At 42.4% G+C, this 12,175-nt stretch overlaps 2 protein-coding genes across 3 annotated transcripts in view; both read left to right on the top strand.

Annotated features, from left to right (window-relative positions):
* LOC118327799 (rho GTPase-activating protein SYDE1) overlaps positions 1 to 3,539 on the top strand; it is a gene marked incomplete in the record, with an annotated part of 6,318 nt that extends 2,779 nt beyond the window's left edge. Inside the window, 3 exon segments of the mRNA XM_035661263.1 lie at positions 2 to 116; positions 210 to 497; positions 679 to 3,539. Coding sequence (XP_035517156.1) covers positions 2 to 116; positions 210 to 497; positions 679 to 866 — 591 coding nt within the window.
* Positions 3,540 to 5,034: 1,495 nt separating this feature from the next.
* On the top strand, positions 5,035 to 9,117 carry LOC118327783 (protein phosphatase 1 regulatory subunit 3C-B-like). 2 transcript variants are annotated; one of them, XM_035661242.1, is made up of 3 exons: positions 5,035 to 5,221; positions 6,152 to 6,582; positions 7,342 to 9,117. In XM_035661242.1, exons 1-3 carry the CDS (start codon positions 5,211 to 5,213, stop codon positions 7,908 to 7,910), a joined length of 1,011 nt encoding a protein of 336 aa, XP_035517135.1. In that variant the 5' UTR covers positions 5,035 to 5,210; the 3' UTR covers positions 7,911 to 9,117. The 2 variants fall into 2 exon arrangements, with proteins under 2 accessions (XP_035517135.1, XP_035517143.1); XM_035661250.1 differs by having other exon boundaries at positions 6,118 to 6,582.
* Positions 9,118 to 12,175: the final 3,058 nt, after the last annotated feature.

Below are 12,175 nucleotides of genomic sequence, written 5' to 3'. Positions count from 1 at the left end.
AGGAAGGGGAGGAAGAGGAGGAGGGAAGGGGTTAGGTCATGGCGAAGAGATAGCAAGCGCGGTGGATTTCAAAAGGCACATCGAGGCGCTACACTACCTGCTTCAGCTGTGGCCAGGTGAGACACAGGCTCCGCCCATTTTTTAACTCCAGTGTTGCCATGGAAACTTTGATCAGCATCTTATTTTGATGTTCATATGTTCTTCCTCAGTGCCGACACATCGAGTCCCAGCAGACGAAGTCACCTCACCTCCCCCCACCACCCTTACCCCTAAGCCCCTGGGTCAGCAGCCACAGCGGCATCCCGCGCTGCGACTGGCTCTGCCCCAGAACCCGGAGGAGGTGGTGGTGTCACGTCGGGGTCGTGGCGGTCTCGCCCGGCTGGATAGTCCGCCACCCATCAATCGGTACGCCGGAGACTGGAGCATCTGTGGCCGAGATCTTCTGTCTGGACAGGAGGCCGATTACGACGAGGTGGCAGGAAGTGAGAGTGACGGAGGTGAGCGAGAACTTTTAACTCTAAAACCACTGAGTGAACTCCTGTAAGCCTCAGCTGTACATTGTGCTAACATAGATACTAAAGGTTAACAGCTAGTTCACATTTGAAAAAAATTATGATTCTGAAGTTTAGTTGTAGTAATCCCTGTTGTCACTCTCACTCCTCCTGGTTGCTGTTTCAGGCAGCGGGGATGAAGAGGAGGAGGAGAAGAAGGAGGCGTGGTCGTCCGGAGGAGGAGGAGGTCTGTACGTAGACGAGTTTATGGATTTTGATGCTCCATTTAACTGTCGTCTCAGTCTGAAGGACTTTGATACTCTGATCCGCGACCTGGACCGGGAGCTGGCCAAACAGATCAACATCTGTCTGTAGAGGAGGAGGAAGAGGAAGAGGAAGAGGAAGAGGAGGAGGAGGAGGAGGAGTGGTCAGCAGTCTGACACGTTAAATCACAGTCTGTGAATCAGAATATAATTTGACCTCAATTAAGTTAAAAAACTTTACTTCAGAAGAGATAAATTATAAATAAAGTTGTTGGACAACTGACCTCCGACCAGCTGTTAGTTTGACCTCTGACCTCCTCACAGCTTCCTCTGATCGTTACAGAGACTTTTTCAGAGACTTTTTCAGGACACCAAACAATGAGAAAACCTTCAGATTTTTCAGCATTACAATTTTCTCTCACAATAAAAAGCTGAAATCCCATAAATATGAGAGTTGTGCGGTGGCCCAGATGTGTCAAAACGAACTGCAAAAGCCCAAAACAAATGCAAAAGCCGAGAGTGAGGCAAGTCCCGTCGCGTTACCTTATCATTTATTTATTGTTTATTTTATTCAATAACACACAATAATAATAATAAAAACAAAAATATGAAGTTCATTGGTCAATATGTTGTAAACTAAATAAGAAATCAATAAGGTTTGATAGCAATCGGACCAACTGTTCAGGAGGACCATCTGGGCTCATGAACCTCATTGTTTCCTGTTATTGGACCAAGTTTCTACATCATTCCAGATCAGTAATATGACACAGTAACCGCTGTAGCTCACTTTCGACTTCTACAGTTCGATCGACATCTCTGGGCCACCGTAGTATTGCATATGAAATCACATATTTATGGGAAACCTGTTATTATGTCTAACATGAGATTTGGACGTCGTAATCGGAGGATGCACTTCCTACAGCACATTGTTGCTCGCTGGATTAAATTGTCGAGCTGTAGGAGACGAACGCGGTTCTCGAAGCGTGTCCGGATGTTTTCTGCGGTCATCGTGGAGGACGAGCTGTGCCAAAAATAAAATATCTAATTTATTTGTCTGATCCAAAGTTAGACGCAGCTTCAGTGTTAATGTGGAGGGACGACAGGAAGAAGAACCTCTTCAGTATCGATGTACAGACGTTCTGCTGATGAAGACCCTCTGAAGTCACAGAACTGAACTGGGTATCAGGGTCGGATCCTGCTGGATCCTGCTGGATCCTGTTGGACCGTATCAGGGCTGTTTGCACTGCTGAAGCCATAATTGTTGAAACAAACTGCAGACCTCATCGCTCTGCTGCTCTCAGCTGTTCCCTTTCAGAACCTCAACCTGCTTTTTCTATCACATAAGACACACCTGTGTGACCTCTGACCTCTAACCGTGACTTGATTTGGACGTCCACATTCACAAAAATATCAAACGCGTGAGATAAAGTTTTCCTTGTTCACACTGGCAGTGTTTTTATCTTGGTGGTTCCGTTCAATATTGGAACCTTGGCGCTCTCTAGCTAACGGCCTTTCCACCAGTTTTTCGGGGACAACCTGTAGAATATGACGCTTTGGTTGCCAAAGAAAACCTGATTTATTTTTGGTGAAAATGCTCCGAACGAACTAGGCGGGTGACCTGGATCGGAGCCGGTTCCCTGTTGGTGGAAAAGGTCTGTGAGAAGCTTTGGGGTCGTATTATAGGAACTTCCTTGTAGATCCCATCCTAGCTGTAACCATGGTAATAAGATTTAGGACCAGATTGACCCCCAAATCCCACCAGAGCTGATCGCGCTGGTTCTAGATAATGCTCGTAATTCCAATTCCATGTAATTTGGTGACTCTATTTTTGATGGAAACTGCAATTCACTCGCATCAAGCAGCTCACAGCAGAAGACACTGACAGAAAGTCGGACACAGAAACACAATAGAGAATCTGGTCAGTTTAAGTAAAATGACCCCGAAGACTCAGAATTTCACGCTACATCAACACTGTGACAGGAAGTCAGTCAGTCAGAGGAGATTTGTTTTCTTCTTAAGGATTAAGTAATACAAGTAAACACCGTCGGACAGGAAGATGCTCTGAATAGCTCTCAGTGGGGTTTGAAGACGTGTGTCCACAGAGTCGAAGCTCACCGCACACGTGACGGCATAAATACGTGCCCTGTGGAAATTTGTGGGTTAGGTTTCACTGTTCTACCAACTAATGCTAGCTGTTAATCAGTTAGGCTGCTCTTTTATTGCCAACAAAATGCTAACAGGTAGAAGTTCTTCCTCTCTTATATCTCCAGTATCCCTGCAGATGTTTCCTCTAACTCCTCCTTCTTTAGGTTTTTACAGATTTATTTAGCTCACTTAGACTCTTGATTTGGGAAGTGTCTGTAAAGCTCTTTAGCTTGCTGTTAGTGGCTCGTTACGTACCTCACAGGTGTCCCGGTTCCTAACACAGCCGATCAGATGGTCTCTGTGGGCGGGTGGAGCAGCAGAGCGATGCGAGCTGTCTTCAGTATTTTGACGGTACAGAGTTTCTCACTGTGATGAGTTTGTGAAGCCACAGAAGGAATTGATGCCATATTCAGTGTTATTGATTAATCTGTTCTGTGTTTGTTGTTTTCTGACAGTATTACTTTGTTTTGCACAACTTCAGTAAGCACTTATGTTTTTTATTGATGATGACGATGTTTCTATGCAGATGATGTAACCAAAGTGTTGAAGCACAGTTCCTGTTGGAACCGACCACAGCAGCCTGTCTTATTAACCTGACCAACTATTAAACACATTATTATTATGGTTGTTACTCACTGAATGACGGGGCTCTTATTGTTACTGGTAGCGCAACAACTATGTAAATATACCCTTTAAACATTTAATATTACACATCAAGTCATATTGTAACCCAATTAGCACTGTGTGCCAAAACAATTACAAAAACATTTATTTGTATTTTTATATCAAAGTCTAATCATTTTTTCTTCGTGTAAAAAAAATTACACATGCTAACGTTAGCATACTAACCAATTTCAACCAATAATATCAACCCGTTCACTCTCTGCTGATAGAATCTCACATATGGGACCTTTGAATTATTCTTTCAGTTTTACTTCTGGCACATATGGTCCTCCATACAGGGTGATACATGGTAATGACTGGAGGGATTATATAAGATATTTAGTTTGTGCATTCTTGTTCACAGACTGAAATACGTCTCAAACAACAAGAATGATTAAAATGTTATAAAAAGATCAATTGTAACGCTGATGAATTCATTCCTTTAATAAACCTCAGAGAGAATTTCAGCACCTTAAAAGGACACTGTGCTGCTGGTACAACAGAGTCTCTGTGCCCTCAGCGTCGTCTGTTAGGACTCACATTAAAAGTCTTCCCTTTAGCTGCTGCTGGGGGACTGTATGCCACATTACAATGCTTTTATTTTGATGAGTTGCTTCAGTGTCAGTCCTATTATTAATCTATAATGTATAGTTTTTATTTAACTACACTCTTATTATTTATCTCACTCTATATCATTAATATATTTTTTCCACCGTTATACTATTAGTAATATTCAAGGTTATTTTATTTACATTTACAATACAGGGTGGTATGACCTGTAGGTATAGTTACCTTTATGCTACGTGATTACACAGTCGGGAGGGTTACTGTAAAAATGAATAATTAATGTAGTCAGTGACCTGATCCAGGTATCACAATATTAAAGTAACTTGATTACTTTCTGTTACTTTTGGATTACCTCAACACCAAATATGAAAATAAAGATGAGAGAAAACAATTATCAATAAGAAGTATTGTAATCCTGCTAATAATCCATATTTTCACTACATGTAACAGTAATCTGATTACATCTTTTTTGTAACTGTAATGGATTACAGTTACCTTTCTTTGTATCCTGATTACATAACACATTTGATCTGTTGCTCACACATTTAAAATGGATTAATAAAAATATAAAATACTCATTTGTATGTTAAAGTGCTGAGGAAGAGTTTATCAGTATAGTTAGTAAATAGATGATTAATTATTTATTGATCTGTTTTATTATTGTTATTTGTCCTAATTTGTCTTTCAGTTAATAAAACGTATTATCATGTATTTCCGGTCATTGTCCGCCTGTCAGTCTGAACTCAGGGCGGCAAACTCCCAGAATCCTCAGCTGGACGACAGGCTCCGCCCAGCCGCTACGTCATTGCTTGGACGCTCTGTCTGTTTTTTGGCTGCTCTCTGATTGGCTGAGAGAGCGAGCAGCTGACGGTGCAGAGCGCTGATTGGCTGCTCTGTCTCTCTGTCTCCCTGTCTGTCGGGGGGCGTGTCTGAGCGCGCGGACGGGTTCTGCTCGTTAAAATGGCCGAAAAATAAAAGTAAAAGTTAAAAATACGGAAACAGAACCGTGTTGGATCGCTGTCCGGGTCCGGGTCGGACTGAGTCGGATTCTAGTGGATTCTGCTGAGAGTGAAACTTTCCAATGAACTGCAGGTGAGAGTCGGTATGAAACTGCGCCACAGCTTCCGGTCTGCTTCAACTCTTCATCATGTCTCTAACTGACCTCTGACCAGGTTCTAAATCATATAAAATAATACAAAGCATACAGAGCATCAAACTGTGTTTAAGAGTTAAGAGTTTAAGAGTTCTGGTGTTTATTATGTTGACACTGTATAACTGTTTTATATTCTGTACTGTTGATGTGCTGCACTGGTTTCTAACCTAACTCTTATTGAGTAAACTTACACATTTTATGGATTTACAGCTGCACAATTAATTAAAATATTAATATATATATTAAATCACAATATAACAAAATGCTATATGAAAATAGCAGAAGCTGCAAAATGCTTTTGATAAAGATAAAATGTGACAATCAGCATTATAATGAAATACTGTAGTTCAAACAGATTTAAGAAAACATGTTATAAGGCGTTCGGTCTAGACCTGCTCTATTTAAAAAGTGTTCCGAGTAATTTATGTTATGAATTGAATTGGTGCTATACAAATAAAATTTCATTGAATTGAAAACAGATTTTTCATTGGACTCTTTATAATAATAATGATTTATTTAGAATTTGAATGCAAAAACAATAAATAGAATTTATGTTCTATGAAAGACTTTGTATTTGTCAGAACTGTTGTTTGTTGTTGTTGAGTAAACAATAGTGTAATCATCCGTCTTTGCTCTCTACGTCTTTATTACTATAAAGTGTGTAAAAACTAAAAGGTTGTAAATTTAAACACGAAATGCACCTCTACCTATTGTATTGATCAAAAACAATAATAAAACAATAACAACTGATAAACTGGATGCAAAAGGTTGAAACCTTGAGAAACTCAGGGAAACTATTTCATTATTTATTATTATTTATTAATCAATAATTTAGTTTTTGTCTTCCTGCTGTACCGTTCCCTCTCCAGGGTCCTCCACATCCTGAGCCCTCGCTCCGGGGGTTCGTCTCCCATCATGCCCGTGGACATGGCCATGAGGATCTGCCTGACCAGCTCTCCTCCTGTGCGCTCCTTCCTCAGTAACTATGACAACCGCTGTTCTTCATCGGCAGCCGCTCTGTTGAAACACTGTGAACCGCTGCGACCCTGTCTGTCCTCCTTCAGTAGCAACATTGCCACGGCAACCACGACCTCGGCGAGCACGGAGCTCGGTGGCGGCGGCCCGGCGTGGCTGAGGAGAAAGAAGAAGAAGAAGAGCGTAGTGTTTGCAGACTCTCAGGGCCTCGCGCTCACCGCCATCCACGTCTTTGACGAGGCCGAGGACCCGCTGGCCGAGCTGCAGTTCCACCTGACGGAGATAGAGGGCGCCACAGCAGGACTGCACCTGGGAGACAGCGAAGGTGAGTGAGCTGAAGAACAGCTGATCATTGATACACTGCAAGTTTAAGTGGTTGATTGATCGATTGGTCAATCAACCATTTTGAAGTTATTCTCCAGTTGAGCCTCTCAGTTTCACACCTTTCCTGTTTCTCTTATTTCAGAATAAACTGAATATTGTTGTCTGATGTGTTTATGTAAAAAGCTAAATGTCACAAAAAAGCCTAATGTAGCACTGACATCACAAAAAAATCTGGATGACAATAACTATAAATATATCTGTTTAAAAATCGTTCAAACTCAAGTGGATGGCACAACCTCACTGCAACTTCAGTGACAGTGGAGAACAATATGGTTGGAATCACTTTCTATAGGCCTGTGTACCGAACTTCAGCCAAATTGCTACAACACTATCGAATATTGAAAAATACCTTGTGATTCGGTACCAATGGTCGACTTAAGGAGTAAGAGAGGTGGTGCGTTTATGCCCAGTGACGGGTCTTTGTTGTTGTAGTTTTTACTGCGAGCTGCTTACAGTGTCTACATAGATAACTAATATGTGCTGCTTGTTAGCTATTAGCCAGTGCAGCTAGCTTGTATCTGCTCGTCCGTTCACCACATCGTGCACCAGGAGGAAGCCCTGGCGCATCCTCTTCTCGTGGCACCTACATTTCTATTAACTTATCTCTCTTGATCAAACACAGATTAAAGCTTGTTAATGATTTAGTTGGTGAAATTGCTAATCTCTTAACTAACCCCATTCCCTTTTGTTTGTCTTCCAGAAGCTCCAGATTGCGGTCCAGGCCTGGTTCTGGACTTCATCCAGCCGGGTTCAGACTATCTGGACCTGAGGAACCGGCTCAAAGCCCAGCAGGTTTGTCTAGAAACCTGTTCTCTCCAGGAGCGTCTGCTTTCAGGCACTGTTCAGGTCCGAAACCTCTCCTTTGACAAGTCCGTCTCAGTCCGGATCACCTTTGACTCGTGGCACTCTTTCCAGGATGTTCCATGTCTGTACCTGAACAACATCTACGGGCGCCCTGACACCGACACTTTCTCCTTCTCTATCTTGGTACCGGAGGTCCTCGAACCCTCCAACACAGTGGAGTTCTGCATTCAGTACCAGTCTCAGGACAACACCTTCTGGGACAACAACCACGGGAACAACTACCGGCTGGCTGTCATGGACCCAAACGGCAGCATTGAGAGTACCGTCGGGATGGAGAGAGACCGCGGTGGAGAGAAGAAGGAGGAGATGGAGTTTGATCCCTTTGGAAGTCCCAGGACGTCATCAGGGATCTTCCCTGAGTGGCAGAGCTGGGGTTGTGTTGAGACCAGCGCCCCCTACTGGTGAAACCGTCACAGGACATGTTTTATGTTATGTTGCACTTACCCTGTGATTTTGTTCCGAAGATGTAAGAGATTCACAGGACCCTCACAGGAGCACTGAAAGCCACATTATATCCTCTGGAGACGTGTTGGTAGGATACACTACGGATTGTTCTCACTTGAATCACTTTAGCTGCCCTATTATGAGTTATTTAGAGTATTTGTGAAAGTGTTAACGTCTGGACGGAGTATGGAAGGACTCAGGATAACAGCCAGTTCAACATCAGGTGGTAAAAATGTCTCGACCCAACACTTGTGATGAATGAATTGGCCCACGTGGTTTCAGGGACCGACCCTGGGCCCGAACTGGCCTGATTCTCCGCTCACATCTTGTAAGATTTGAACCCCAACAAACAAATCCCACTGCCCTATAAGAGTCAGACCTGGCTCACATCTGGTCCTCCTGTGCCGACACCTGGCCGCGATTGGCCCAACTCAGCTGGATACTGTGGATGACCTCATGGGATCTTAAATCTTAAAAAAAATTACAAAGGGATTTATAGTTGCTTTTTAAAAGCATCCCAACACTTCAAGAATTTGCAAGATACACATTTTTAAATTAGTCCCTCCAGGAAATTGCGACCATTAACGCAAATTCAACAAATCCTTGTGAATTCTGTATGCAGTTTTGTCACACTACAACATTTCTGCAAGACCAATCATTCTAGTTTTTTGGGGACAACGTTGATAACGGCCACAACTTCCATCTTTAGCATGTAGCATTAGCATGTAGGTTGACTGTTTTAGCAATTTTCATTTTCTCTCGCATGCAGAATCCTGGAGGGTCTGTTAAATTAGCAAGTATGACAATGAGCACAAAGGTATTCAGGAGTCGTTAGGGCTTTTTAAAAGCATGCAAAGGATTCTGTGACTCACAAGGATCCACAAGGTGACCTGTAAGGCTTTAGAAGTCTCACACAGATTACAAGTGCTTTCTTAAAACTTCCCAAAGATCCATTGGGGGGGGGGGGTTCAAGGCCTTACACATGTTTTAAAAACATCCACAAGGCTTCATTCATTAAAAGCTTTTCACAGGAGTTTTGTGGTTTGTATAAAGGACACAAACGATGAATTAAACAACGCAAGACTTCATATTATCCAGTTGAGTGACCAAGCTTTGTTTTTTACAGCTGAACAGCGTGAGGATGGTTGACTGAAGGAGGATTTATACACATTCAGGTCCAGGGATGTCAAATGTTCCTCAGGTCTTTGGGATTTATTTTCCTGCAGGTTTCTCTTCATTTCCTGCATTCTAGACCTCCTTCATCAACAATTCCAGACCTTCTTCATTTTTCACCATGACAGCTGATCATCGGGGCGTCCAAGTCCTGAAACAGCAGCCAGAGAATACCAGCAGCATGGCTTTAAGCCCTAAAATACCAGCCTGAAACACTGTGTTCAACAGATTCACGATGCCTGAAACCAGCCCAACATTTAGGGTTTGACAAGAGACAAATTCCAGTTTTATAAATCTGTGCTGTGGACTAAATAATGAAAACCTTTCTTCAGACTCTGGGTGAAGGTTGTGACACGGTGTTGAATGCTGCGTGTTTAACCTCAATACTTTCAGGCAAAGTTCACCTTTGATTCAGTTCAAGGATCTCTAACATCCAGACCCTAACCCAAAAACCTAACCTGACCCAGTCTGGGTCCTGAGTAGAGATGTTCCGATACCAATTTTATCTTACGATACCTGAACTTTGCGTATTGGCCGATACCAAAAACAGATCCAATACAATTGTGTTCAAATATATATAAAAGCCTCTATGATTGCTTTTATTGTCATGGCCTGGCTCCCTGAGACTGACTCTGACACGTGGGTGCATCATGACTTCACAATCCTGGGAAAAAAAGTCCTATTTCAGGGCAAATAAAGTACAAGGTATCGGATCGGTGCACTGACACACATACCGCATTTTAGGCAGCGCTATTATTGAACGGGGCTGAATACAGATGTCCTCGAGTTGGCTCTGTGGGGACTCGAGGGATTATAGGGTCGAGATCTGAGGTTTAGTGACATTCAAGGCCATGATTGAGATCTGAGGTTTGTCTTCAGTGTATTTTTTTAAAGAACGTGCACTTTAGTTGATATTGTCCTTTGAGCTTTGGCATCTGCTGTTAGTGGGAAACCAACCGATGTTTTAGCTTTGAAAGGTGGTGTAAAATACTGTAATCATAAATGATGGTGTTACAGGGCAATAATAACATTTAGAGGGAAGACTTCTGGTTCAATGTCATCACGACCAAACCACAGGCTGAAAACCTACCATACATTCATCTTTACACCTATGCAAAAAAGGGTCTTTAGCATGGAAACAGAGCTGTAGTTCTGGAGTTTGTTCTCAAAAGGTTTTTTCTGGTGTCTCGGTTTCTTTGTTTCTGACTCCGTCTCGAGGGAGTTCAGACTCAGTCAGCGTCGGTCTTGTGGGTGTTTTGACTCTTTTCTGGATCTGTTGGGAGTCAAGTTTAACTGTCTTGTCTCTGTCTCGTAGGACTCAGACTTGCTTTGGTCTCGATGACTTGACTGATTGATCTGTTTGACTAGGACTTCACTTGTGGCAGTTTTGACTCTTTATTCTTTCTGGGACTTGGACTCAAGACTTGAATTTTGACTTGACTCTGTCTCTTAAAGGGGTTATGAACCTGAATTGTTTCTGGGAGTTTTCTTAGAGGGGTCCTGACTCAGACTTGTCTTGGCCTCTTAGAGGAATTTTGACTTGTATTTCTTTTTGATTGGATGTCTTTTTGTGGGAGCTTTGACTCAGACTGGTTTAGAACTTTCTCTCTCTTAGACTCTGACTCTTGATTCAGACCCTGTCCCATTTGGACTTACTGACTTACTTGCACTAACCTCCCTCAGTTTAACGATGTGAAACAATGACATTTAAAAATAATCCTCCTCAATCTAATCTCTGAAGAAGACCGTGATTTTAATGTTACATGTACTGAAAGGTGTGGAGGATCCCAGACCCTCAGGATCCCCAGCGGTTTACCGTGTGCTTAACGGTTCATTATAGTTTGCTACTATATGCACCAATAAAGCACATTATGAACCGGTAAGGACATTTCGGTGTTATTACCTAAACTTGATGCATGGGTCAAGTTATGTCACCACAAGTTAATTTTGTTGGTTGGTGGTTTCTTCTACAGCACCTTCCGACATCTCCCACAATGCCTCAGTATACTGGGATGTGTCTGTGATTGACGAGGTAAAGAGAACCAGTGAACCAGCTCGTTTATACAGAGTTTTTTTTCTGACGTATTCTTGTTTGTTAAAAGGAAAATTCTGGTATTTTTTAACCAGGACCCTATTCTCATAATGGACCTTTATCACAGCAGCCATTTTGACATTAAATAGTAGGGTAAACACAGGTGTTACCAGTTATACTAATTAAGGTTCTGTTCCATTCAGGTCAGACAGTCAGGGTGCTGCTGTTGTTCGTGTTGTTTGCCACACTTTTTCATGACAAAATGGCTGCTGTGAAAAGGCTCTATTGTTTCCATTGTGACTATGAATCATGCTAACTTTGCACTCAGAGATTCAGGAGATGTAAGTAGTCAACATGATCCTCCTTAAGCTTTCCAGGTAAGTTAACCTAGTTTTAGCTAACTAAACTAGCTGCTAACTAGCTAACCAGACTAGCTGCCTCTGTTTCTGTGACCTTCGTCTGTGTGACCTTTACTTTAGCATCAGCACGTAATCAGGAAGTACAGAAACGTCACAAACAGGTTGGAAAATACCAGAACTTCCTGTTTAAATACGTTTTTCTTTTATTGGTCCACAGTTCGAGTGGTTGTCAGTCGCTGGCAGATTACAGCATCGCTGTGATTGACTGTCAGCATGATTGTCACGTTTTATTTCCTGAATCATGTGAGTGCAGCATGAAGGTGACGGTGAGTGGAGAGGTCAAAGGTTAAAGGTTAACTGCATTCTGAGGTTCTCTGGTTTTCTTCCTATTAGCCTTTTGTTAGCATGTAGCTGTTCCCCTGGCGATGGTCAGTTAGTGACCTCAGTCGTTCCAGGATGTTGCTATGCGTTTTTTAGTCTCCTGCTGTAGCCACGTTGTCATGGTAACGGCTGTAGATGGAGAGCTAAAGATAATACCTGCACTTCCTGTTTAGTCTGTAGGCCTTAACGCAGATTAAAAGCCTTTTACTGTGTGTGTGTGTGTGGTGTGTGTGTGTTGGGCTGACGTATTGAAGCATGTTGACAGGAAGTTTGTGAAGACG

This window comes from Morone saxatilis, unplaced genomic scaffold, assembly GCF_004916995.1.
Source record: "Morone saxatilis isolate NCDOM2014 unplaced genomic scaffold, NCSU_SB_2.0 Contig1, whole genome shotgun sequence".
Lineage (NCBI taxonomy): Eukaryota > Metazoa > Chordata > Actinopteri > Moronidae > Morone > Morone saxatilis.
This window is presented reverse-complemented; position numbering and strand designations above follow the sequence as displayed.

Bases quoted from the DNA above. Each gene is read 5' to 3' on its own strand.
- LOC118327783 (XM_035661242.1), top strand. The intron at 6,583-7,341 runs GTGAGTGAGCTG...TTTGTCTTCCAG, and splicing joins GCACCTGGGAGACAGCGAAG to AAGCTCCAGATTGCGGTCCA.